The 25818-nt window shown below is 37.4% G+C and overlaps 1 protein-coding gene across 2 annotated transcripts in view; it reads left to right on the top strand.

Annotated features, from left to right (window-relative positions):
• Nucleotides 1-25503, top strand: part of MYO16 (myosin XVI) — a 334545-nt gene extending 309042 nt beyond the window's left edge. For both annotated transcript variants that reach the window (XM_072342368.1, XM_072342360.1), the window contains exons 33-35: nucleotides 4949-5107; nucleotides 10298-10389; nucleotides 24634-25503. In XM_072342368.1, the coding sequence (XP_072198469.1) occupies nucleotides 4949-5107; nucleotides 10298-10389; nucleotides 24634-24867 (485 nt within the window). In that variant the 3' untranslated portion in view covers nucleotides 24868-25503. The remainder of the gene's footprint in view (nucleotides 1-4948; nucleotides 5108-10297; nucleotides 10390-24633) is intronic.
• The last annotated feature ends 315 nt before the right edge of the window (nucleotides 25504-25818 follow it).

Genomic DNA, 25818 nt, shown 5'->3' on the forward strand with positions numbered 1-25818 from the left:
CAGGATGGAATAAGTAGGAGGCACTCTGTATTTACCCTGTATCATGAATCGCTCAGTGCTCTGGCAGCACTGCACAAAGCATCCAAGGTAAGCATGAAACTGATCCAAAACCCACTGGAAGCAGTGGAGGCCTTCTGTTGTTATTAATGAGTTTTCAGTCAGACTGTAAATGAGCACTAAATGCTAAAAGGAGTATTTGAAATAAAAAGAGCATAAAGGGAAAGATGTAAGTTATGGATGTGCCTGTTTTTAAAGAAAGAAAGGCAGAAAAAAGGGCATTGTCAGAAAAGTAAATTACAAATCAGTCAGGTGAGCTACTGCTGGGTTTTTAATAGCATTTTGTTTTTCCTGTCTTGCTGCAAAAAGAGTCTATAGTGGTTCCACCTAAATGCTGATGTCAATCATTGATTTATACTTTGCTTTAGATTTTATTAAACAGGCTAAATATACAGTTTCCTTATCAAATTAATTGTTCCTAAAATGTTTCAGTATTGCACTGTAGTCTGTCATCTGAATAGAGCCTATACTAGTTTATTTTATAATTTGATGATAACACCATTAATTCAGCCTAAATACTACTTATGAATTAACTATAGTGTTTGGAAATAATAATTCAAGAATGAAAATAGAAAGCAGATATAGAATCATATGTTAAATCATGTCCGCAACTGCCATACTCTGAATTTATTATTCCAAATTAAGTGAAACTAAGTTCCTCTGATGCCTTATGAGTTTTAAACTCTTTAGTCTTTTGAAGAACGCTGAGACTAGTGTGCAAATATGGATTTTGCTACCTGCCTCTTTTGCATGCACTTCCTTTTACACTTTTCAAATACTGTTGATACAGTTAATTATGGGATTACTGGAATACAGAGCTTGCTTGTAAGGAAATAACTGTTACATTTTCATTTGTTTTACTGTGATTAAAAATGCTGTACATGACCCTGCTTTCAGTTATTAATTAATCTGCAGTTGAGGGGCAAATTCTGCCCCCAGCCCATATACATTCTTATTGTCCATATGTCTTCATTAACTGCAAGATTAGTCAAAGCAGAATTTGACTGAGTCAGAGATAACTTTTTGGCACATAGAGTTTGCCAAAATAATAGTCGAAATGCTGCTCACAGTTGCAAAAAATCTGTATATTTTCATTTGGAGCTTATATTCCTTCTATAATCATGAACACCCACTGTGCTCTTACAGCTGATACCTCTCTGTAGCTAGTGTCTCACTAGTAGGCATGGATGACTTCAAATAACATTCATTACTGGCTGGCAACTGTTAAAATGCTGGTACTAAAAATAAATAAATAAATAAATAAACATAGTAGAAACTTCTGGTAGATCATCCATCTGGTGAGAACAAAAGAGTACAAGTCTGCACAAAAAGCTTGGGTTGGTGAAGATGTGCAACTGTAGGAACCGTAGTTTCTTCTTCTCTTCTCCTGTGATAGTTCCAGAAGGCTGATAAGGGATGAGAGAGCTGTGTGCTGTTGTTTCTCTAGGGGTTAGCAGGAGGAAGTAGTCTTTAATGTGGAGAAAAATCTAAACTTGTGTATCAGATGTCTGAGAATGCATGAGGGTCAAGTGAATTTCAGATGAGTATTTGATGGATAAAATTAGAATCTATGATTTTCAATAACTCTTACTGATAAGTGTTATCAGTGTACTTCCCTATATGTTTTACAGCTGTCCACAGCATTCCTGTCTAAGATATTGCTGTGCAGTGCTACTCTGCGTGGAACAGAAGTGTTACAACAAGAAGTCAAGAGATGTATTTTTTATGCTCAGTAAATGTTTCGGGTAGTGAGGAGGCAGCAAAGGGGTACACCCAATTCCAGCCTGGATTGCCCAGTGATCCTATGTAAGTTCTGCAATGCTGGACAGTACCCTGGTTACACCTGACTAAAGTATCTTCTTATTATCCTATCTATAAAAGAGATTTCTGTAAGAAACTCACCCATTTTACACAAAGTCAAAAATAATTAGGCAGTACGTATTTGCTAGGAATAAATTCCAGCTTCTCCAGGAGTCTTTTAGAAGTTAGCCAACATACGTGTTTACACCTTTCTCAGAGATTCATGTCTGCTTCAACAAGGATTTGCAGATGCCTGTGTGTAAAAAAATCAGTATAATCACCTTTATACAATCCAGATTATTTTGAAACAGAATATGGACTTCTGCCCACAAGATTAAGGAAATAAGGCACTGCAAACTGTATTTTCTTTATTATAGTCTTTTATTGCTTAAGTTATAGAAGAGAAGGCTCTGAGGAGACCTAATTGTGGCCTTCCATTACTTGAAGGGAGCTTACAGGCAGCAGGGGTAGTGACTTTCTAGGCAGTCTGATAGTGGTAGAACAATGGGGAATGGTTTCAAGCTATAAGAGGTGAGGTTTAGATGCTAGGAAGAAACTTTTGCTTAGAGGATGGTGAGGCACCTGCTGGCACAGGATGCCCAGAACAGTTGTGGATGCCCCATCTCTGGAGGAATTCAAGGCCGGGTTGGATGGAACCTCAGGCAACCTGATCTGGTTGCTGGCAACCCTGCCCATGGCAGGGAGCTGGAGCTAGATGACCTTTAAAGTCTCCCCCAGTCTAAGACATTCTGTGATTCTACAATTTCATGATTCTATGATTAAGTAACTGAAGATGTACATTTGTTACAGGGACTGAATGGAGCAAATGGATAGCATATCTTTATGTAAATAGCTGCCCCTAAGGGTATTCTGTTTGTCCACTACTTGTTTCTTCCAGTTTATGACGAGATTTTCTCTCAATAGTAATATCCACAATGCTCTGTACAGTACAAAGAAGAAAAGATATATATATATTTTTCTGAGTCCTTCATGAATTCTGTGAAAAGATAACAATGTACCCATGAAACAAAAGGCTTCTACAGACTCGGAATGCAAGAAAATGTCGTTCCACTTGCACAGTCAAATGAATTGCAGATGTCAGGCAAATCAATAAATCTTTTGGGTATCAAGAAAAATAAGGATCCCAGCCACTTCCTTGGAGACTCTTTATGTAAAAGGTGGCACAATAATTATGTAGGTGGATTATGATCTATAGGCAAATGCACTGACTATTAACATCCAAAAGTGACATTTCCTTTTCAGACAAATTAAATGCGAGCTGCGAAGACACATTTTTCAGTCAACTTGCTTGCACAAAAGCTAAATCAGGCATGCTCTTATAATTGTGCTGCATGAATTTTCTAGCTCAGGCTCCAGTTCTGCCGCCTGCCCCAAATCACTTACTGCGAGTAGAGGTGGCCTGATTTTTTCAGTACACGGCACTTTTACCTAAATATGCAGTTTATGAAACAGCACTACCAAAATACTCCAATCAGATCTGGCAACAAGTAAGGATCAGGGAATGAGGGCAAGAAAAGGAATAAAGGACAACAACATTGAAATGTTTTATTCTGACAGCTTGGAAATGAACTTTTTGACTTTTCAAGACAGCTTTTTTGTTCAAAAAGGAAATGTTAAGAAAGATTCAGTATTAGATAACTGAAAGCTAAACACAACTAAGAAAGCCCTTTTCAATGAAAGGAAACATTTCGAGTCAATCAAAATAGAAGTATAGTTTTCATTTCATTAATTCATTTCAAAAAAATGTTGGCACTTTGTAACTCAAGGGTTTTTTTTTCAGCTTAGGCATGAAAATAAAAGTTGACTGTGCACTCAACATTAAATTTGAAAATCTGCAGGAAAAATATCTGTAAATTGCGAGAAGTTATTTTTTTTTTCTTCTCCCCTTGAAAAATTCTTATGTGCTTCACACTTACTTATAAGTAATAACTTACTTATAAGTATATATTGCATCTTTGAGGGAGCTGAGAATGTGACTGGACATATGAGTGAATGCTATAACAGTGGTTTTAATAGCTAGTCTTTTGACCTCCATTAGTTGTTGCACTTATTATGAGAAAACTGAAGCAGACCCACCCAAAAGCAAGCTCTCTGAGGACTGTCAGAGGAAATATTTCCATTTTAAAGTGATAAATGTACCCAGATGAGCCACTACACATCAACCTTTCAGCTAATGGAAGCTCCCAGTGGGTGGAGGGAGTTGGGGAACTGAAATGAGAGCCAGAGAGCCCTGCCAGTGCAGCACTTAAAGCGATCTCACCTGGGCTGCCACAGAACAGCAAAGTGGGGATCACCCCAGGTGCCAGTTGAGCAGTGGGACCATTCCTGGCCTTGTCTCCCAGCTCCTTCAGCCTTCAGTCAAGATGGAAAGAAGAAAAGAGAATTTTGCCCTCTTGTTCGAGGAAATATGCACTGTATGCAGCCTGTGATCTACTCCAAGACCAGGTCTCCTTGTGGTATCTTGAAGAAATTTAACTAGAAGCAATGACTTGAAAATCCAGAATGTTATAGAAAGTGACAACTGATGGCTGGAAAGCCCTGAGGCAGGGTAAATATTGCCCGTGGGGAGGCCTTGCTGGCAGGAATGTTGCTACTTATTGTTTTGTGTTAAAGGCTGTCTCATTTTTTAAGGGAGGAAATGAAAGAAAAGAATAAAGCCACATTTTAGCTGTTATTGTTATGACCTGATGTAATGGTAAAAGGCATTGCAGCGATGACAGCAGTATACGAACTTCTGTGACATAGAATAGAACCTAAAATAGGGCCAATACAAACGTGTGGAATTTTTTCAGCTAATGTATGTATGAAGAGAAACAGTACAAATAAAATTTTGTTAAAGCTTTCAGTTTCATAAACTTTAAATGGCTACAGGTCGATCACTAGCAAAAAATAGTAAAACCCTGCAGAAGTAATTTACTTGAACCTTCCACATTTATCACTGGTCTAGTGAACTTAGTGATTAATTAAATTGATTTGATAAAGTAATTTTGTTTCTCAACGTTAATTGTGTCTTTTTCTGTGTGAAAGACACTAGCAAATTGGATGCTGACAAGTCTTTCCTCTGTGGCAGGTGCTGAAACTAACCTGAACTTGAGGAGCAGAGAAGATCCAAATGCATCAGATACTGGATCAGAAACGCAGGATAAAAATGCAAATAACCACGGAACTCAGTCTTCTAATCCACTGTCCAGTTCTGTGACTGCAGAAAATGGAAATTCAGTATCAAATGGTAAGCATTTTTTAATCCCAAATCTCTTCTAACATAAAATTGCTGAAGTGCGCCTTTCAATGCACTTTTAAAGATAGAGTCAAGCCGGAATCTCTTGAGTTGTGAAATATCTCTGTTTCTGGAACTGGCTTAACTTTGTGTGTATGAACAGATAAGCTCTTCTGCAATAAAAGCTGAATGTGAAAAAAATAAAACAGCCTCTGTTGAGGAAGTTGTAATTACCTCAGCTCCAGTCTGTAAATAGCCTAAGGAGAACTGAGATTTCTGGCTTCTGATTCTATAATCAATAAAAATGGAAGAGAAATGGAAAATCAGAATCTCCCATTGGTACAAGTGTCTTGTTAGAGAATGCAAATTGTATGTAATTGCAGTAAGATGATCAAAATGGTGCAAGAAGAATGACCTTGCAAGGTCCTATAAGCATAATCCTACGGTTATAACACCTGTACTAAGGAGAATCAGATAATGCGATTACACAAGTATGAATGTAAAATGAGATGAAAAAAGTATTTATTTTGATGGGATGTGGAGGAGCAAATGTCTAAATATATGTGTGGCACTGCATATAGCTATCCTCCTACCAAAAACTTAAATCTGAATATGGTTTACCTAAGTAGAGCAGTTGTATTGCATGTAATGCTAAGGGTGGTTATACACATAATGTAAAATATAGTTGGTAGCTTGAGAACAACACTGGAAAAATCAAAGGAATAAAGTATTAAATGAAATACTGCATTTTGTTTTCCAAATATACTATCCTCAAAAATAAATAAATAAATAAATAAATAAATTGAAAGCTAGAGCTGTTTAATATTCATAGGTTTGAACTGAAAAATCAAGCTTATCAGGAAGATTTCATTTCATGTTCCAGATATGCTTTACTTAAGAAATCCTCTGGTTTTGAAATGAAAAAAATCAAACTTTATTACTTGAAATGAAGCATTTCAAAATTAAATAATTCATTTCTTTTTTTCCCAGGAAAAAATTTTTCTGCAGTTGTTGGCCAAAATATTTTTTCCTGCTCTTTCTGATAATCAAAGCAGAAAATTCATCCAGTTTGAGAAGTCATAGGAGTGTAGAGGTGCATTCATTCCTGTGTGGAACTGGGAACACACTGTAATAGAAGAAAAAGGCATCTTTGTCCATTATAACTGTGTCCCCGTTTGTATCAATACAACAATTTAGGGAGGAGGGAGTGTGTTTTCAAAATGTATAACAGTCAGACTGTTATATTAACACAAAATCTGTGGGTAGACCAAGACTTTGATTCTGTTCTATGTAGAGTTTTAATTCTGATGTCCTAATGGGACCCGCGGGAGATCATTTTTTTATAAGAGCAATCATTTTATCCCCAGATCCCTTAACTGGGAGTTTAATTATAAAAGCTACACTTTTTTTCAGCTTAGAAATGAAGTGATGCTTTATGTTTCTAATTTGTGATGATTATAGTTAAGTTAGCAAATGATTGCAGTTACTGAAATAAATGGTTGTTGCTTGAATAGAAGGCTAACTGGTAGGTAAGATGAGTGCTTTTAATTGTGTGAAGTTTTTTATTAGTGTGTTTGCAACCACTAGTAGCCAGGGCTATTCATATCAATAACACACTGGATCTATTATGCATAAACAAATTATTTTAAAACTATTTGTAAATGGAAAGTTTAATCATAAAGGTGTAATGTTTTGCAGTGGAATTTTCCAGTAAGGTATTTTTTTTTCCATTAAAAAACATCACTACGTCAAACCCAGACTTTCTGTGGAAGGTTGCTGATTTTGATGCAGCTTTCATAAGGAATGGTTTTGGCATTCACTGTAGATAGTGAGCAGAAAAAAACCTCCTTTTAGGTCTCTCAGTATCCCATTGGGCAAGGAATTAACATTTTTTGTAGTATTTTAAGGTTCAAATCTACATTTTTCCTACCAGGCTGTTGTAGAAATCTTACAAACTTTAGTTGTACCCTGACACAAAAGTCCAAAATGAAAAAAAAAAAAAAAAAAAAAAGATTTGTGGTATGGAATTCCACTTTTCCAGATAGCATTAGTAATAATCAAAAGCACCAACAAAAAAGAAATTTTCAGTGTACTTAGCTTACATAAATTGTAAGATGCCTTTCTTAAAAGTAAAAATCCTTCCAGGATTCAGCTTCAACATCTTCTTGATTCTGAAATCTGTGTGAAATCTCTAGGCAATACTTATATACATACCAATTGTAAGGTACCTGCTTTAGCAGGGGGATTGGACTTGATCTCTTGAAGTCCCTTCCAACACCTGTGATTCTGTGATTCTATGATTCTTTGATTTTTGAATGTTCCATGAGATAATTAACCTGTGTTCTTGTAATTCTGCCTGTGCTAAATTGATGCTTCCAACCTTGTACTGAATTAAGCAAGGTCTTATTCAGTGCACAACTATGGTATCCAAATATTTACTTAGGTGCACGTAAAGGAAAACTTTTAGAGTGCAATCAACTACTCCATTTATCTTTCAAACTCCACTAAGTCTCTGCTTGGTCTGTGTTGACATGCTGTTGCCGTACATGGAATCTTTATTTATTCGATAAGACTGCTTATCAAAGTGCTTTTCATAGGCATAGAAAATCACTGATATTAGCTCAAGGCTATTGTGCATCATAGATCCTTAAGTGTATGAAAATAATACAAAAGCAGTATATTTTTCTAAAGCATTCTACTGGTCTAGGAAAAAATTTTGTTCTTTTAGTAGTGTCTATAATTATGCAAATAAATCACAATTTATTTTTAATTCAAGTTAAATTAATTCATTAATTCATTAATTCATTAATTCATTAATTCATTAATGCATTCTGCATTAAAATGTGGTTAAATTCGTATTATTGCAAAAAAATATATTGTGTTGACAAAAACATTTTTAGAGGGAAATCTCTATTTAAAACAAACAAACACATTTATTTCAAGCATTTTTTTAACAAAAAAAAAAAGTGATTTTTCTCAGGGCAAATTTTATGTTGTAGGGCGTTGTTTGTTTATTGACTTTAGTAAATGTAAGAAAGGAATAGTAGCAACGCATATTTGACAAACGTAGTATATTGGAGAATGTGAATATCAGACTTTCCAATACATGCATAATACCTCACAGACCAGCTTAAAAAAGAAAGAACCCCATATTGAAACAAAACATTATTCAAAGAACTGAGAGAGCATCCTCAAATGCCCCCTCTACTTCAGGTAGATCTGAAAGGCTGGATCCTCACAAGATTTGTTCTAGCTTCACAGCTGCAATCAGGGCTTTGGCCTTTTTACTGCCTGTATGTGTCTAAAGAAAGGCCAGGTTGTTTGAAGCTGTAGAAGAAGGTCAAAATTGAGGAATAGTTTCCACAAGTTCCAGATGAACAATACAAAAAAACTCCAACCAAACAAAACAGAAACCCTTAGCTACAAAGCTACGGATATGCAACATTATAAGGGGAAAACTGAAAGTGAGAAAGAAATAAAGATTATTCATTCTCTTTAAAGCTCTTGTTCTGTTTCTCTCTCAATGTCTGGTTATTTTATGAAATAATTCATGCAACTTTTATTTGCATGAGTTAAATCGTACATCACTAACCATATAAGAGTTAATACTAATTTATCAAAATAAAAAATTAGAATTTTTTTATAGAGAAAATAGAGGTTTGGAAGAGGTTAATCGTGTATTTCTATGCTGGTTTCATGACTGAAAAAGAAACTGTACAGGAACATGAAACTCAACTATGAGTAGTACAGTCTATAATCTCAAAACTAGCTTAAGATTCACTACATTTGAACTTTTGATGTATTTCCATTACAGTTCTGTGTATGTTGTGTACAATATGCAAAGAGTGGGGTTCACCTCATTTTTGTTTATCTCACAGTTAGCTATTTAGGCACAGATTCACCTTCTTTAGTTTTAGCTACTCAAGTACCTAGTCAAATGTGACAGTTGATAGAATTGTATGACAGTTTGGGCTGGAAAGGACCTTTACAAGCCATCTACACCTACCCAAATTCAGAGTAGATTTTATCCTTCCAGTTGGTAATTTGCTACAGACAAATCAACTTGCATTATCTCTTGACGGGCTTAATCCTTTTCTCCTGATGGCCACCTCTGGTGAAAGAAGGAATAGTGATATGCTGTTTACGAATGCCTCTGGAATATGAAAAACTGGAGTAAATGCTATACTGAGCAATAATTAAATTGTCAGGTGCCAGACCTACGTCTGTGATGTGAGTTTGTGAGGAGCTTAATAACGCCTACTGTGGGCTCACTGTATTTCTGCTTCTGCCTTTGGTTCCCTTAATCTCATCTCCCAGATCTGCTGACAGTGCTGTGGGAGTGGTCTTCCCACTCCAGCAGAAGTGATGGAAAGCACCAGCTATGAGCCTTGCTCGGTGGTCACTTCACAGAGATGCTCATTTCTTTTTGACACCTGAGGGTGTGCCTGGATCTTTCACACTGGTTTTTACACTTTAGAATTTTGGACAGCTTTTTCCCACATGGAGAGTGCACAACAAGTACAACAGTTACACCAAAAAGCCCCATAGGAGGTGAAGTTGTAAAATCTGGAGCTGTTGACTTCCTATGTGACTAGAGACATCAGTGTGAGAACAGACCTTTGGTCCATTTTCCGTGTCATTTGCATTGCTTCTGTGATGAAAAGGAGCCAGGGGAAGAGACACCAGGGATTTTCACACTGCAGGAGGAATCACTGGCCAGTGTCATGTAGGTAGTGTTCTATTTGTAGACTCTTTCAGTGCAATTTCTGTAAACCAACATACACACTTGCGATAGTGTTTATACTTGATAAACAATAACCTTTGCAGCTTTCGTAAGCACAGGAGTAGTAAATACCCAGGCAAATGTGTGACATTTATCATTCCTTTGTAGTAAAATATGTCAAAGTCTTTTTAGTTTTGTGTTGAAATCAACCAATGCATAAATGTCAGGTTAGAAAATGAATGTGCGCAAGAACTTCTTTACGGTGAGGGTGACGGAGCACTGGAACAGGCTGCCCAGGGAGGTGGTGGAGTCTCCTTCTCTGGAGATATTCAAGACACGCCTGGACGCCTACCTGTGCGACGTGGTGTAGGCAGCCTGCTTTGGCAGGGGGGTTGGACTCGATGATCTCTAGAGGTCCCTTCCAACCCCTATAATTCTGTGATTCTGTGATTCTGTGAATTACTATTGTTCTTCCCTAGGTGTACCAGAGGAAAATGAATATTCAAGACTGTCAGCCAGCACTACAGCAGGTTCATCGATTCAAAGACACAGGGAGAGCCACACTACTCAGGTAAAAATATCATTGATGATCTAAGGAAAGAGAGTAATTTTTGCTCCATGAGAGAGTAAAAATTCATAGTACCTGCATGTGAAAAGCTTTCTTGATTCAAATCTGTTTATTGGATATTGAAAAATACTTCTCTTACAGGTTTGTACAGAGCTAAGGACAAAAATCAAAATCAAAATACCACATCAATTAAATTAATCTGCAGTATGTAAATGCTTTATATTAGAAGAAAGCTTAAACCATGTTCAAACTTCTATATTTGATTCTTCCAACACTACTTGCCAAAAGCTGAACACAATTTCAGTTCAGTACTTCAAAATGTCACTTTTCAGCAAATAGATAGTTGGCAGAGTGTCTCACAAATTTTTAAAACATATTCCATGCCGTGTACTCAGAATTACATGCAGTGACAAACCTTAAATGCAACCTTTATAAGAACTGTGACAAGTTCAGAGAAGGAGCAATGCAGCCCAGTCATTTTTGATATAACTGCCATAATGAATAAACAACTTCCAAAACAATACTGCAAAAACAACAACAAGAACAAAACAACAACAACAAAAAAACATTAAAAATAATTTTTTAAGAAGTCTACGCTCACAGGATTTAAAATTCTTACTGTTAAAAGCATTCCTTGCTACTTTGAAAGCCTGCATTGTACTTGAAAATGGTTGGTTTTAATTACAGTTGACATTTCTTAGCATACTAACAGTGACTCTTAACAGCATACAAGCCTATTGTAAAACTGTTTGCCAGAGTTTCATGCAGTAACCTTATCACTTTGAAGTAATTCTTGTACAGACATATGAGATAGGACAGATTGTTTCACAGATCTTCAAAAGCACTGATTGACTTTAAAGAGAGAAACATAGAGTCCTCGGGTTCTTGGCTGACACTGTCATTTCAGCTAAAGGAAACTGGTTTGTTAACCTTCAGGGACTTCTAATATTTATGTATTTGTTTAATATCTCTCTGCTCATTCCTTCCTGAAGAGACAGGAGTTAATTTTATTTTTATTACAGGATCTCAAGGCTCATGGACATCCAATGGAATTCTAAGTTGTGTTGCTTACAGTACCATCAAGTTGTCACATCAGGTGATAACTACCTGTGGCACTGCTTGAAACTTTCTGCACTATGCAAACCTGCAAAACTACACCCTTTAGAGAACAAGTGCTTCAGCTTAGCATCTATTGACATTCATAATAAGAATCAATCTTAATAAATATTTTGGAAGCTATTACCAGTATAGAAATGAAGTAGAGAAAAACAGCTTAATTAATCATTTATAAAATAGAATCTGCTGGAAAAAAAAGTTCATTATTGGCCACAAATGCTACTTTTTTAGAGCCATTATTACTTAAAGGTCAGTTTTTATCAGGATGAAAAAAAAGACATTAATATTAGGTTTAAAAATATTAACAAAATATTTCTTATTTTACAATTGGGATAAAATCCTTCTTTCTTCTGCTAGGGAAAAAAAAAAAAAAAAAAAAAAAAAAAAAAAACCAGGAAGAAAATTAAAAATAAACTTTGATTTTTATCTGATTAGAAATAAATGCTCTTACATTTTACAACAGTTGCAAAGTATGATTTTTTAACTAACTACTTTCCCTTCATTTTGTACTGTGGCTACACAGTTGTGTAGATTAGAAGCAAACACCACATAGAACATAAAGAATGTAACTTCATATATATCATCAAAGGTGAAATATTGAAAATTGAACCTTGTTTCATGTATTTTGGTTTGTTCAGATAATAGATCCTTAAGAAACTATTTGTTAGCAAAGAAACACACGTATTCTTTCAAGACAGGATGCCAGGTTCCATGTGTTTTATGTTTTCTTTGTAAAACAAAACTTGCAAAACACAGAATGGAAATCTACAACAAAACAGTGTTGCAAGAAGCAGTATTCAGATCTGTTCTTATATAAAAGTCTACTTTTCTCTTAGTATCTAAGCCTAAATTCATCAGCTGCAAGCATACTCAGCTTCTGCAGAAAACCATCTGGTAGTTCTGCTTCTCCTCTTGCTCCATGAACAGCAGAAAACTAGGAAACTGCCCCATTTGAGCTTGTTTTAAAATTACTAGGTTGGTTGGATATTAGGAAGAACTTCTTTACAGAAAGGGTAGTTAAGTACTGGAATAGGCTCCCCAGGGAGGTGGTCAAATCGCCATCCCTGGATGTGTTTAAGAGCCATTTGGATGTGGTGCTTAGGGATATGATTTAGCAGAGGGTTTTTAGAGTTAGGGTACTATGGGTAGGCTGTGGTTGGACTTGATGATCTTCAAGGTCTTTTCCAACCTGGGTAATTCTGTGATTCTATGATTCTATACTAATTTTAAATTACTGAAATGCCAATTCTTTAAAATTTCTTTAGTGATTTGTTTGGCATTTTCAAACATGTCTGGATCTCTACTCTTAAATTCTTCCCCATCATTTTCTTCCAGAGCCAAAGAAACGACCAAAGTGGAAGGCATGCTTTTTCTGGTCGTTTGTGCCATAATCTTGATAGAATCAAAGAATCATTTGAGCTGGAAGCCATTAAGTCCAATTTTCCTGCATTGAACAGAGACACCTACAACTTGATCAGGTTGCTCAGAGTCCCATATAGCCTGACCTTGAGTGTCTCCAGGTTTCCAGCACCTCTGGGCAACCCATTTTAGTACCTTACTGCCCTTACTATAAAAAACTTGTTCTTATATCCAGTTTAACTTAGCCTCTTAAAGCTTGAAACCATTTCTTCTTGTTCTTTCACAACAGACTCTTCTAAAGAGTGTCCCCTTTCTTCTTATAGCCCCTCTCTAGGTCCTGAAAGGCCACTCCCAGGTCTCCCTGAGGCCTTCTCTTTCCCAGGCTGAACAACCCCAGCTCTTTCAGCCTGTCCTCATAGGAGAGGGGTTCCAAACCTTGGATCATTTTTGTGGTCCTTCCCAGGATGTGCTCCAACAGGTCCACATCTCTCCTGTATGAGGACTCCACATTTAGACGCAGTATTCCTGGTGAGGCCTCAGCAATGCAGAGTAGAGGTCACCCTGCTGACCACACTTATTTTGATGCAGCCCAGACTATGGTTGGCTTTCTGGTCTGTTTGGAAACACTGCTGATTCATGTCCAGCTTCCCATCCACGTGTCCCAGATTCCATTTTGGCAGGGCCGTGCTCTATACTTATACACCCCAGCTTGCATTAATGGAGGAGTGGAGGCACAACCCAGGCTCAAGATCTTGCAAGGTCTTGCCTAATTAGCAATTAGCCTGACTAATTAGTCAGGCTCCAAGAAGTGATCCAAAGCGTACTGGAGACTTTTTTTGGAGTTGAAATCATTTAGTAGAATCTAAAACTTCATCTAAAACAAACAAACAAAAAAAAGCTTTATAAAATATCTCCTCAGTGCTCTGTATATTTTACATCAGTAATTTTCCTGTTCCTCAGCCAGTCCAAAGGATTCTTCATCTGAATAATATTTATTGCTTCTTCTCATCAGTAGCTCCTTTGAGCTATGTTTTAAAGATATAAGCACAAAGTCTGTTGCGATATGTGAATTCTTTGGCATGTCAGGATCAGTAGCAGGACAAAATAGAGACAACAAAGGCAAGACTTTATCTTTGGGACCTTAGACAAAAGCAAAGCAGCCTTGTCTTCTTTTTTACAGATTCAAAATTGTATTTTTTTTAATTTTATTTTTGATAAAAATATTTAAAAGTTGTTATTAACATTCACTATGAAGTGGGATGTGGTGTGAGAAAGACATGGTGAAATGGAGAAAAGCAGGCCAGCTAAAAGACTCCTTCTTTCTTATGTGGGAAGCAAGAAACAATATGATCTGTCTGTAAAAGGATAAGATGGACAACGTGGAGGTAAAGAACAGATGGGAATGAGGTGCACACTAAAGACTGGAGCAATAATAAGCATGTGTGTGGGGTGGGAGTGGGGAGAAAAGCAGGCAGCAGATAAGGGATGATTCAGAGAAGGAAGGTTGGAGGAAGTATAAAATGAGAATAATAAGTAATATTATGGAACAAGGGATTTAGAAAGAGGAAAGAAGGAAAGGACTAAAAGGAAGGTAAAGAAAAGGAGTGAGAAATAAATAGGTACACACTGCAGGTGGGTGGTGGGAAAAGAGAGAGGCACTAAGGCATTAATAAAGTGAAAAGTCATATTTGGTGTTCCAGATGTCACATGTATCTTCATACATGTATCAATGTGATATTTATGTTTCTTGAAATAAAAAATAATTGTAATAATCCACTTATAGGGTGGCTTACTATGTAAGTTAGTTCACAGCCATAGTGTCCTAAAGATCCAGCTAACAGAGGAAAAAGATAGAAAAATTCTTATTAACAGATGCAAAGATTTTGCAGCTTAGTTTTCTCATGATGGAAAGTTGACTTATTTGAAATTAGGTGGCACTTGCATTCAAGTATCCCATGGAATTACTTCCAGAACAAGACATAAATAAGCAAGCAGCTGCCATTCTAGTAGTGGTTGTCCCCTTCTTAAACATGTTTTATCTGTCACATACTCAAAAGGTAGGAGGTAAGATAGAAAATGATTATTTTTTTCACTTACTGTTATATTAAAAAATCTGCAGTCTTATCTCTTCTATTTTGTTTAAACCCCATAGTGCTGGTTGGCAGGTTGCAGTAATATAAGAGCCAACACCTGACAATGAAAAATTGGAAATATCTTTTCATATTCATGAAGAATGTATTTATTGTTTCATTACAGCTTAAGCCATAGCTCTTATTTCATGAAATCTCATTGCTTTCAACACTCTCTTCCCTCAGAAAGAGCTGCACATTCATTACAGTTTCAAGGGCTGTCTTTGTTCCTATTTTATTTAATATTTGTTGCCAATCACTTCTTTTGTTGACTGTTCAGAAGTTGAAAAAAATGAATACACAAGAATGTGATGCGTTGCTACCCCCAGCCTATTGTCACACTTCTTTCTAAACACTGGGCTCTAGCATTCGTTATTAATATCTATTGGGTTTGACTATTAGCTGGAAGTAATCTTTGATCATCTTTCAAGAAAAATGTCACAATCAACCAAGTCTAGTGTAATAACAAAATCACCAACGCCTTTGTAAACACATAACATCCAAGAGAGGACACAGAATGTTTCATATTTATCATCAATCTGTATCAGTGTAAGTCTGTAAATTGTGTTTTGCTTCATTTGTTTTGACAGCGGTACCAAGGAATTCTCTTTGTAATGTCAAATCCAGACAAAATTGGGACTTATAATACAGTGTGGCTTTATTTTTAGAAGCAAAAAATATGTACCTTATGTATTAAATAGTACGAGGTGATACATTTAAATTCACTGGTGGGGACACATATTGCTGTGTTAACGGTGTTTGAAGGGCAGACGCTCCCCTCCTCTGCAAGCATGTCCTAATTCTGACTGCTGGGACCTCCAAAGAGGAAAGTGTTAGTTATCTTTTCCCTTACTGGAAGATTGTGACTGTTGAGGAGAAGGGAACATCCTCCTAAACGTCCCTGTGCCCTTGTTGAGCTCTGAGTCTTGGCCAAAGTATGTCATGATTCTGCTTGGGCTCCCACAATGGCCAGTGGGTCATCATAAGAATCTGCTTCAATTATGAGTTTAATGGGAGGGTGTTCCCTTGCCTCACAGTCAATACCTGTGAGTTTGCAGTTTTAAGTGCCTGGTAGGAGAGTTGCACAGCTAAGAGCCTGTAAATTAAGTGATGTTTGCCTGTAATGTTATTTGACTATAAGAAGAACAGGAAGTGATATCAGTGTTGTTGTTGGGTCAGCTGTTCTTAAGACATCTGCAATAGGTGATTTGTTTTCAGAGCTCATCTTCAGAAAGGCACAGTTGCTATCCGGAGCATAATCATTTTTTCTGAAGCATTAGAGTTGAATTATGAAGATGCTCCTGAAATCTTTAAAGAGCAGTTTATAGTCAGTCTGTCTGGGAAAAGAAATATTGCTTAAGAGAAAAAAAAAAAACAAAAAACAACAACAATATATTTCAGTATTAAGTTGAAATTTCAGTCAGTCTAGGAAGGTGTCATTTTGTAGCTGATAACAGAAGTCTAGTATAGAGATAAACTCAGCCAAGCCAAATAATAATAAATAAATAATAAAAGCCCATGAGATCCAAATAAATAAGTAAAATCCACCTGTTTTGAACATGTCCCACTGTATTCCCAGCTCAAGTAATCAGTGAGCCTAGAATGTGTGCTGTCATACATTATTGAACATTCCCTACCTTCTTCCAATATATTTTTTTTTTTTTTGCCAGATTATGCTACTGCTCTACTCAGGATTTGTATACCAACTTTACATTGCAAAGATGTAATGTCACTGATTGTGAAATGACTTCCAAGTTTTATGAATGATGATTAGGCTAATTAATCCAGAATGTGGTTCCAGGCATGTTTCCACTTCATTGAGGGAAAGGTACAAAACTGAGCTGAAGATCAACACTTGCTTTTGCAACTAAAATGTGTTCCTGGGGAAAAATAATAGTAAAGAGAAAGAAAAAAACAGCAAGAAGAACAAAAAGAAAAACCCAGGAGTATCCAAGAGCATGAGAGAAAAAGAGACAATTTGTACCAGCAATAGAATCGTGATCAGATTAAGAATATGAAATCTGAGTCACTCCAAAGGTGTATATAGCCCAGGCTTCTTCTCCCTTCCGTCCATCCTTCTTTAGTTCTCCCTCTTTTTATTTTTTTAATAAAGCTTGATACCTTTCAAAGTGCCTTGTGATAGCAGAGGGCTGGAATCAGAGTTGTCTATGCCCAAGCAATCTCTAACCCACTTCAAGCATTGCTTGGAAGAAAATGAAATCTTTCTCTCCAAAAATCAAGATTACTGGAAAGTGCTTATCAGGAAGGAAAACATTTCTTCCTGACTTCTGTGGTGGTCTACTGTATTTTAAATACATCTGTTACTTTTGAGATTATCTGCAGTTTTTAAGTATTAACAAAGTTCTGACTTCCTTGGGTTTGTCATTTATATGCCATCTGATCTAAAGCTATCTTTTTTCTTTTGGTATAAGAAACTTTTAACTGAGGCATTCTCTTATAGCAAGATAAATACATGCAGATGATGGATTTCATGTTCACCTCCATTTAAGCTGGGCATTGCTTCTCCAAACCAATTCCATATTTATAGCAGACAGTACTAGTGTGTTTGGCTATTTTCTCCTTTCCATTAAATCTGTTTGCCATCCTTTTGGAGATAGATAGTAATGCTGCACCAACTGCACCAACACAAAGGAAAATTATCAGCAGTTTACAAGAATTGTTAACTAACGATCATTTTGCCTTTGCATATCATACATCAAGTTATTAGGTCCCAGGGGTCTGCATTTCCAAAAAGAAAGAGAAAAAGAAAAAAAAAAAAAAAAAAAAAAAAAAAAAAAAAAAAAAAAAAAAAAAAAAGAAAAAAAACATGTCCCAGCATCCACATTTGGATGAATCTGCTTGGATCCCAGTAGTACATTAAGATTTGGAAATTTTTAATTAGAATTTAGAGGCATGTAAACTCATTAATCATAGCTGCTCTCTAATCCCTGCTGGGGTCTTACATGGCAAATGCAGGATTCACAATAAAACACAAATTTACATATTGATTTGATTTATGTTGAATGCTTGCCTGGTTTTTTTAACACGCCCTTATTTATCTGCGTGCCTTGCCCTTGTATCTTCAAATGAATATTTTATTGTTAAATAATATGTAGAGTGACAGATGTGTTTTCTTGATTCAAGAGTTGGTGAAAGAGAAATCTCTTCCTAATCTAAGTTTTTTGTAATTTAGAAATAAAAACAAAACATGTCTGTTTTGGTACATAAAAGGTTAGGAATTTGAGAGGTTGTAACATTTGTTCTGTAACTAAGAAAAATACATTACTTGCATGCTTGGAAGAAGTCTGTGTAGGGGCTTATCAGATGCAAAAGGAGAGCAGAGAGAGCAGAAACCATTTATAAGAGCTACAAACACCATATGAAAGAGATGCATGCCTATCACATATTGAATCAAAATGTGCTGCTCTCACTAATAATTGCATACAGCAATAACTATTTCTAGAATTGTTGAACGAAATTGTGTCTTTAATTGTGTAATAAATGGTGAGAGAGAGCATCCTGATCACTTCAGTCTTTAAAACTGATGATCCACAGGAGACCCACTGGGATTTATGAATTATTTTTAAGGGCTCAGAGAAACAGAACTGTGTGTCAACTATTGGTAGCAGGCTGGAATTTGTTCTGATCACATTTTTAGGCAGTCTGCAAACTGGAAAAGATTAAAAAGATGGCATTTTTAAGATAGTTCAATTTCTAAAACATGGATATTTATAGTAATTTGTTATCATATTACATTTATTACATAATTTACTGTAGATCCTGAATAAATTTGTGAAAGGTAAAATCACTTTCTACATAGGCTAATCCTGTGGATTGCATGATGGGATCTCAACTTTGCTAACAGTGTAAAACACTAGTGGAAGAGAAACATAAAAAAGCTGCAGTAATTAATTGTGAGAACCTACTGACAGTTACTGTGAAGTACAGGCATTGAAAAATCTACTAAAGACCACAATTAGCCGTATTTCTCTGATGGGAAAATAGAGACTAGTGACCTCCTGCAAATGTCTTAGGGGTCCCAAACCAATGTGGCAACTAAAAATCTGTTTAGAAGAATGCAATTCAGGAACTCATTTTCTAGTGACTGGGCAAAACTTAAGTGTATGTAACTTGGTGGGCACAATCATGCTCTAAATGTTTGCATATCCACAATGAGACCTGTGCCCAAGTTCCTATCTCTTGTTCACTAAACGCACAAGGGATTCACTCTGAAGGCTTTACTGAAGCAATGTTATCACACATGGATCTCACACCTTAGCACAAATTACGAGAACCAGAGTTCCTTTTCCTTGTACCCAGGGTCTGCCTGTTGTAGTTGCAGTGTCCTGAGCTTACTCCCAGGACGCAGTACATCAGTTTCTTCCTTCACCTGAAGTAAGTCATGTCTTCTGATTTAATGGAAAGTCCCTCCATGTTTGTTGTATTGGAACTGAGCCACCGATACTCCAGTGAAAACAAAAATCCATAGTGCAAGGAAGAGAGCACTTTCTTCTGCAGTGCAGATTTGGACTGTGAGGCAGAAGGAATGCTTCCTGAACCCACTTCCCTGAGATACTCGACACTGGTTTCATTCATCTTGCTATATTCACAGTGGAGAGTGTGGATCTTGCTTCTCTGCACCACTGAGTAGCTTTGGCAACATGAGTACTCTTGTTTGTCTCTACCTTCGACACTTTTGCTTTCTTGGTTTGCTTAGTAAGGATCCTGCATATCAAACAAAGGGTAGGAGTTTCCTCCAAACAATAGGGCCGTTATATGCTAAGTATCCTCTGTGTTTTTGTGGATCTAACCCAAATATTGTGTTGCCTGTATCTGTTTGATCATTGATTTTGAGTAGGAAAATACTCATCTACAGTTGGTACTATCATCTCTTTCTTTTAATGGTTGAAATTATTTGTTCAGTGTTCACTGAAAAGATTAGCACTCTTGAATTTCTGACTTCCTACACACTTAATTCACCCTTCGCAATTTACATGCTCAGGATATAGAGTAATAATGAAGAAGTAGTGCTTGCTGTTTTACATGTACTTCATGTAAAATAATTCAGCAAATATCTTCTATAATGAATATGTATAATCTTTCTACTCATGAACAGAAAAAGAGAAAAGATACCATCTTATTCAGTAGTTGTAATTAAATTATTCGGTACATTCGGCCCTACAGGCCACCTAACCAAGAAGAATGAGTGGCTGAAACCCTCTATAAACAGATAGGAGGGTCTTCACATTCACAAAGTATGGTCCTCATGTGGGACTTTAGCCACCCTGATATCTGTTGAAAGGACAACACAGCAGGGCACTAACAGTCAAAGGTTCCTGGAATGTGTTGATGATAACTTCCAAGTAGTACAGGAATCCATGAGGAAAGGTGCTATTCTGAACTTTGGCCTCATCAATAATGGGGGGCTGGTGAGTAACGTGAAGTTCATGGATAGTCTTTGCTGCGCTAACTACAGAATGGTAGAGTCCAAGATCCTTAGGGCATCAAAGAGAGTGCGCAGCAAGCTTACTACTCTGGACTTTAGGAGAGCAGACTTTGACCTCTTCAGGGAGCTGCTTGGCAGGGTGACATGGGATAAAGACTCTGAGGGAAGAAGGGCCCAGGAAAGCTGGTCAGTATTCAACAACCATCTCCTCTAAGCCCAGAAGCAGTGCATCCCAAGAAAGGAAGGTGGGCAAGAATGCCAGGAAGCCTCTGTGGATCAACGAGGAGATTCTGGACTTTATTTGGTGTAAAAACAATGTCTATGGGGAGTGGAAGCAGGAATGGTTTACCTGAAAGGACTACAAAGAAATCATCTGAAGAGCCAGGGATCAGGTTAGAAAAGCGGAAACTCAGAATTAAATCTAGCCAGATATGTAAAGGGGAACATAAAGACTTCTTTACATCAGTCTTCACCAACAAGGGCTCTAGCCGCAGTGTCTAAATTGCAGAAATCAAAGGTAGGAACTGGGAGAAGGAAGATCTGCCCGGTGTAAATGAAGATGAGTTTCAGGACCATCTAAAGAACCTGAAGGTGCACAAGTCTATGGGACTCACTGAGATCCATCCTGAGGTTCTGGGGAAACTGGCAGATGTGGTAGTCTGATGAAATTCCCACTGATTGGAGAAAGGGGAAACATAACCCCAGTTTTCAGGAAAGGATAAAAGGAAGATCCAGGGAACTACAGGCCAGTCACCTCTGTGGCAAGATCATGAAGCCTGGAGGTCCAACTAAGGCACACTGAAAATAAACATAAGGTGATTGGTGGTAGCCAATATGGCTTCACCAAAGGCAAGTCATGCATGTCAAACATGGTGGCCTTTTATGATAGACTTACAGTGTCACTGGATAAAAGAAAAGCAACTGATGTCATCTACTTGGACTTGTGCAAAATGTTTGATGTGGTCCCACACAACATCCTGGTTACCAAACTGGAGAAAAATTGATGTAACGGATAGAGCACTTGCTGGATAAGGAATTGTCTGGATGGTCACAGAGAGAGTTGTGGATAATGGTCCAGTGTCCAAGTGGAGACCGGTGATGAATGATGATCCTCAGGGATCAGTGCTGGAACTAGTATTATTTTACATCTTTGTAGTTGACTTGGACGGTGGGATTGAGTGCAACCTCAGCAAGTTTGCAGATGACACCAAAGTGAGTGGTACAGTTGATGCACTAGAGGAAGGGGGTGCTATTCGGAGGGACCTAGACAGTCTTGACAGGTGGACCTTGCCAACTTCATGAAGCTCAGCAAGGCTGAGTGCAAGGTCCTGGACCTGGGTCAGGGCAATCCCAAGCACAAATACAGACTGGACAGAGAATGGCTTGAGAACAGCACTGAGGAGAAGTATGTAGGAATGTTGGAATGAAAGACTCAGTGTGAGTCAGCAATGTGCACTTGCAGCCCAGAAGATCAACTATATCCTGAGTTGCATCAAGAGAATCATGAGCAGCAGGTTGAGGGAAGTGATTCTGCCCCTCTTCTCTGCTCTCATGAGACCGCACCTGGAGTACTGTGTCTAGTTCTGGGGCCCCCAGTACAAGAAGGACATCAGGCTTTTGGAGTGGGTACAGAGGAGGGACACAAAGATGATCAGAGGGCTGGAGCACCTCCTCTACAGGGACAGGCTGAGAGCTGGGGCTCTTCAACCTAGAGATGGCTCTAAAGGCCTTCTAGTACCTGACAAGTTCCTACAGGAAAGCTAGGGAGGGACTTTTTATAAGAACATATAACAACCTGATGAGGAGAAATGGCTTTAAACTGGAAGAATGTAGATTTAGACTAGATATTAGGAAGACATTCTTCTGTGAGAGTGGAACAGATTGCCCAGTGTGAGGCTGTGGATGCCCCCTCCCTGAAACATTTAGTGCTGGCCTGGATGGGGCTTTGAGCAGCCTGGTCTAGCGGGAGATGTCCCTGCCCATAGCAGGGGGGTTGGAACTAAGTGATCATGAAGGTCCCTTCCAACTCAAACCATTCTTTTTCCAGCATATTTACCAGATCAAAGTCATAATGAATTAAGACTTGAGATACTTTTCCATCCTCATTTGAAAAATACAGTGAAAGATGTACACTTATTTGAGGACTGGACTGAGATTTTCTCACTATGTATTGGAAAATGACCTATATAGTGAAACTGCTGACACAGCATTAATTTACAGCTTGCATAAGGAAGGTCAGGAAAGTAAAGTGCCTATGAGCTATAAATAGGATGTACTTGTTAACTGCCTTGCCCAGGTGAATTGTACTCGCTTTTCACCCTGCAGCTGTGTGCTTTATGGTTCTTGGAAAAGTGATGGAGATCTCTATTCAAGTGCTTAATTTATGTACATCTTTCAAAACCAAAATTTCTCCGTAGTTTATTAAACTGGTGCTATCCAAGTCACCAGTGATGTAACCACTAACCCCTACAGAGTGTCAAACTGTCTGTTTTCTTACACGTTTACTTATCTACATGTGTTTAGGCACAACTTTATTTATCTCTGAAACTTTTGTATGAAACTCTTGTGATGACAGTATAACGTACACTTTTCTCAGCATCTCTCTGAGAATCATGCTTAATACAGGCTCATGAAATGCCAAATGTTTAGATGCAAAGGAGGTGTCTACACTGGTGAAACTGAATTCAGTTGTCTATCTGTTTTCTAAACCAGGTTATGCTCTTAATCTCAACTCACAAAAACCTACACAAATCAGCCACAGAGCCTCTCAAACTATATACCTGCTTTGTAGGATAAAACTACCTCGCCTCACTTTCCTGATAAATCATTTCAGTTTTAAAAGTTTGGTTTGTCTGCCAGTCTTCCTGCTCAAACTGACAAAAAATATGCTAGGATGCATTGGTACGGTTTGTGCTAACATAAAAACAAAAAATGTTTTTGATTTCATAGAGACATGCAGTTGTCTGGAATGACACCTAAAATATTTGAATGACATCTATCATACACTTACCACTTTTCTTCTTAAAAACTTGGAATTTACAACTGTACTTGAAATTACAGTGTCTTCCACTAATGTATGGGTTAATACATTTCTCTTTTAAGTAACAGCCAGCCAAAAAGTAAGGAAGTTCCTAATAAATCTTCAGGCATCTCTACGTAAGCCTGAGTGTAAGCTTCTGAACCCTCGTGTTGATGTGAGGCCTTCAAACTGACTTGTACAAAATAAATAATCAGTGCAAAAGTTGAGTGGAAGAGAATAGCTTCTCCTAGGTGGATTATGAATCTAGTTCAGAACTGTTATCTTCAGTATAGTTTACAAATGGATTCAAGCTGACTGAAAATACATTTTAAGTCATAATATATAGTCTGGAGGAAGATAAATACCCATCTCTAATTATAAAAATAATTTATCTCTGTAATGGTAGCTTTATTAATTTCAAGCAGCAAAGCATATTATAATATCTTGGTTATGGTAACCTGGGTACTTACATTTAGGAGAAAATCTTTTGCTACTCCTACAGCAGCTATCTGCTCTGAGTAACAGAGTGTCTTCTGAATACACTGGTATTATATGACAACAGTTTTAAGACCAGGTTGATAGAAATATGGACCTCTCATCACCATCTGTGATCTGTCTTGTGTGTTTCAAAGGATTGTGTTCATGTAACCTTTGCTGATGCATGGATGATTCTGCCATTCATTTCATTTTTGGTAGCTGCTTCATACAACTTCACTTCTATGGCTTTCAGACATGAGACTGAAAGAAGGCAACTCTTATTCATTCATCTTCTTTATTTTTAGGGTAAATAATGATAACTGGGGGTGGGAGAAGCAAGTTAAGCACAACTTTAAACCCTTCTGAAGGAGAAGATTGCTTCAAATTATTAACGGTGTTGATTGATCTCTTTTCTTTCAGCTGTAGTACAAATGATCTTTCCCTCAGCAAAAGTGTAGAACTTGAGTTATTGCCTGCATGCAGCTGTGTATTTCTTTAATTGTACATATCCAAATGTGAGCACTCACCAGCCATTCACCATCTCACAAGTCTAAGCCGGGGCACACTATGGTAGCCGCAGTATTAATAATGTGTGGATAAGCTGCTCCATGGGGTTGTGATTTTCAGGCTGTGATCTGTACAACTGGTTCACACCTCATGAAAAGAAAATTAACATTTTTTATTATTGTTCTCACTAACAGGTTATTCATCAGCTTAGACTTTCAGAGAATGAGAGTGTGGCTCTGCAAGAGCTTCTAGATTGGAGGAGAAAGCTGTGTGAGGAGAGTGAAGACTGGCAGCAAATCTTGCACAACACTGAGCAAAGAATCACAGCCCCTCCCCCGCCCCCTTGTAAAAAACCAACACTGCTGAAGAAGGTGGAAGATGCCTCCTGCAACAGACTGTCTTCAGGCATATGGGACACCACCATGTGATCAGAATGTGTGTTTGCAGACAGTTAGGAGTAAAACCATCTCATACCTTCAGTCTGCACAATCAGCAAGTTTCTTTCCCTCCACAGAATGTGCAGGGTTTTTTTTACAAGCAGTCCTTCAAGAGCACAGGATGGAGAAGATATTTAGATTTGTCATGTGTGCGTGTATGTGTGTTTGTCCTTTTGATATATATATATACACACGTGCATACATCTGTGCATCTATATGTATGTATATGTGTATATATATATAAGGTGACAAACTGCACTATAAAAATTTAAAGGTACAAAACAGTCACTTAAGAGTTCTCCTGTGAACAACGAAGAAGCTATGTCAAAGAAGCAAATGGTGTCAGGGAGAAGTGACTGACAGGCATTTTAGGGAGATCAGGAAAGTCTGTGTGCACACTGTACAGCTGTTTTATATAGTATAAAAATATGATGTTTCTTGTTCCCTAATGAATGGTTTTATTATATTGCATATATGCATATATATATTTCTTTGTAGATGTCTGTGTTCCATTGGAGTTGCAAACCCGAAGTTTATTTACATGTTTATTACTGGTGTTTTATAACTTTACTCAATTGGTGCTGTTGTTCTTTCTTCAAAATACAGGTAATAAATTCAACACTCGCATTTTTCTTTTGTAGTTTATCTCTAACACCATACCAGCCAGTTTCAACACTGCATTGTATGTTCAGAGCCAGCAAAGTCCTTTCTGAAATCTAGTCCTGACATTCTTGAAGAGCTCCCATTTGCACGTGTTGTTTGTTTTAAGGTCTTCACACTCAAGAATTAGAGTGATTTGCTTTCTGTGGACTTATGTTTCTGGATGGGTGAACTGTGAATTCTATGGTTACCTTTCAAATCTTATTCCATTCTGGCTTTGTAAAACAATGAGTCACTCATTTCAATTGTAAGTACAATTTGAAATTCATACCTGATTATGCA

Source organism: Excalfactoria chinensis, chromosome 1 (genome assembly GCF_039878825.1).
Source record: "Excalfactoria chinensis isolate bCotChi1 chromosome 1, bCotChi1.hap2, whole genome shotgun sequence".
Classification (NCBI taxonomy): Eukaryota; Metazoa; Chordata; class Aves; order Galliformes; family Phasianidae; genus Excalfactoria; species Excalfactoria chinensis.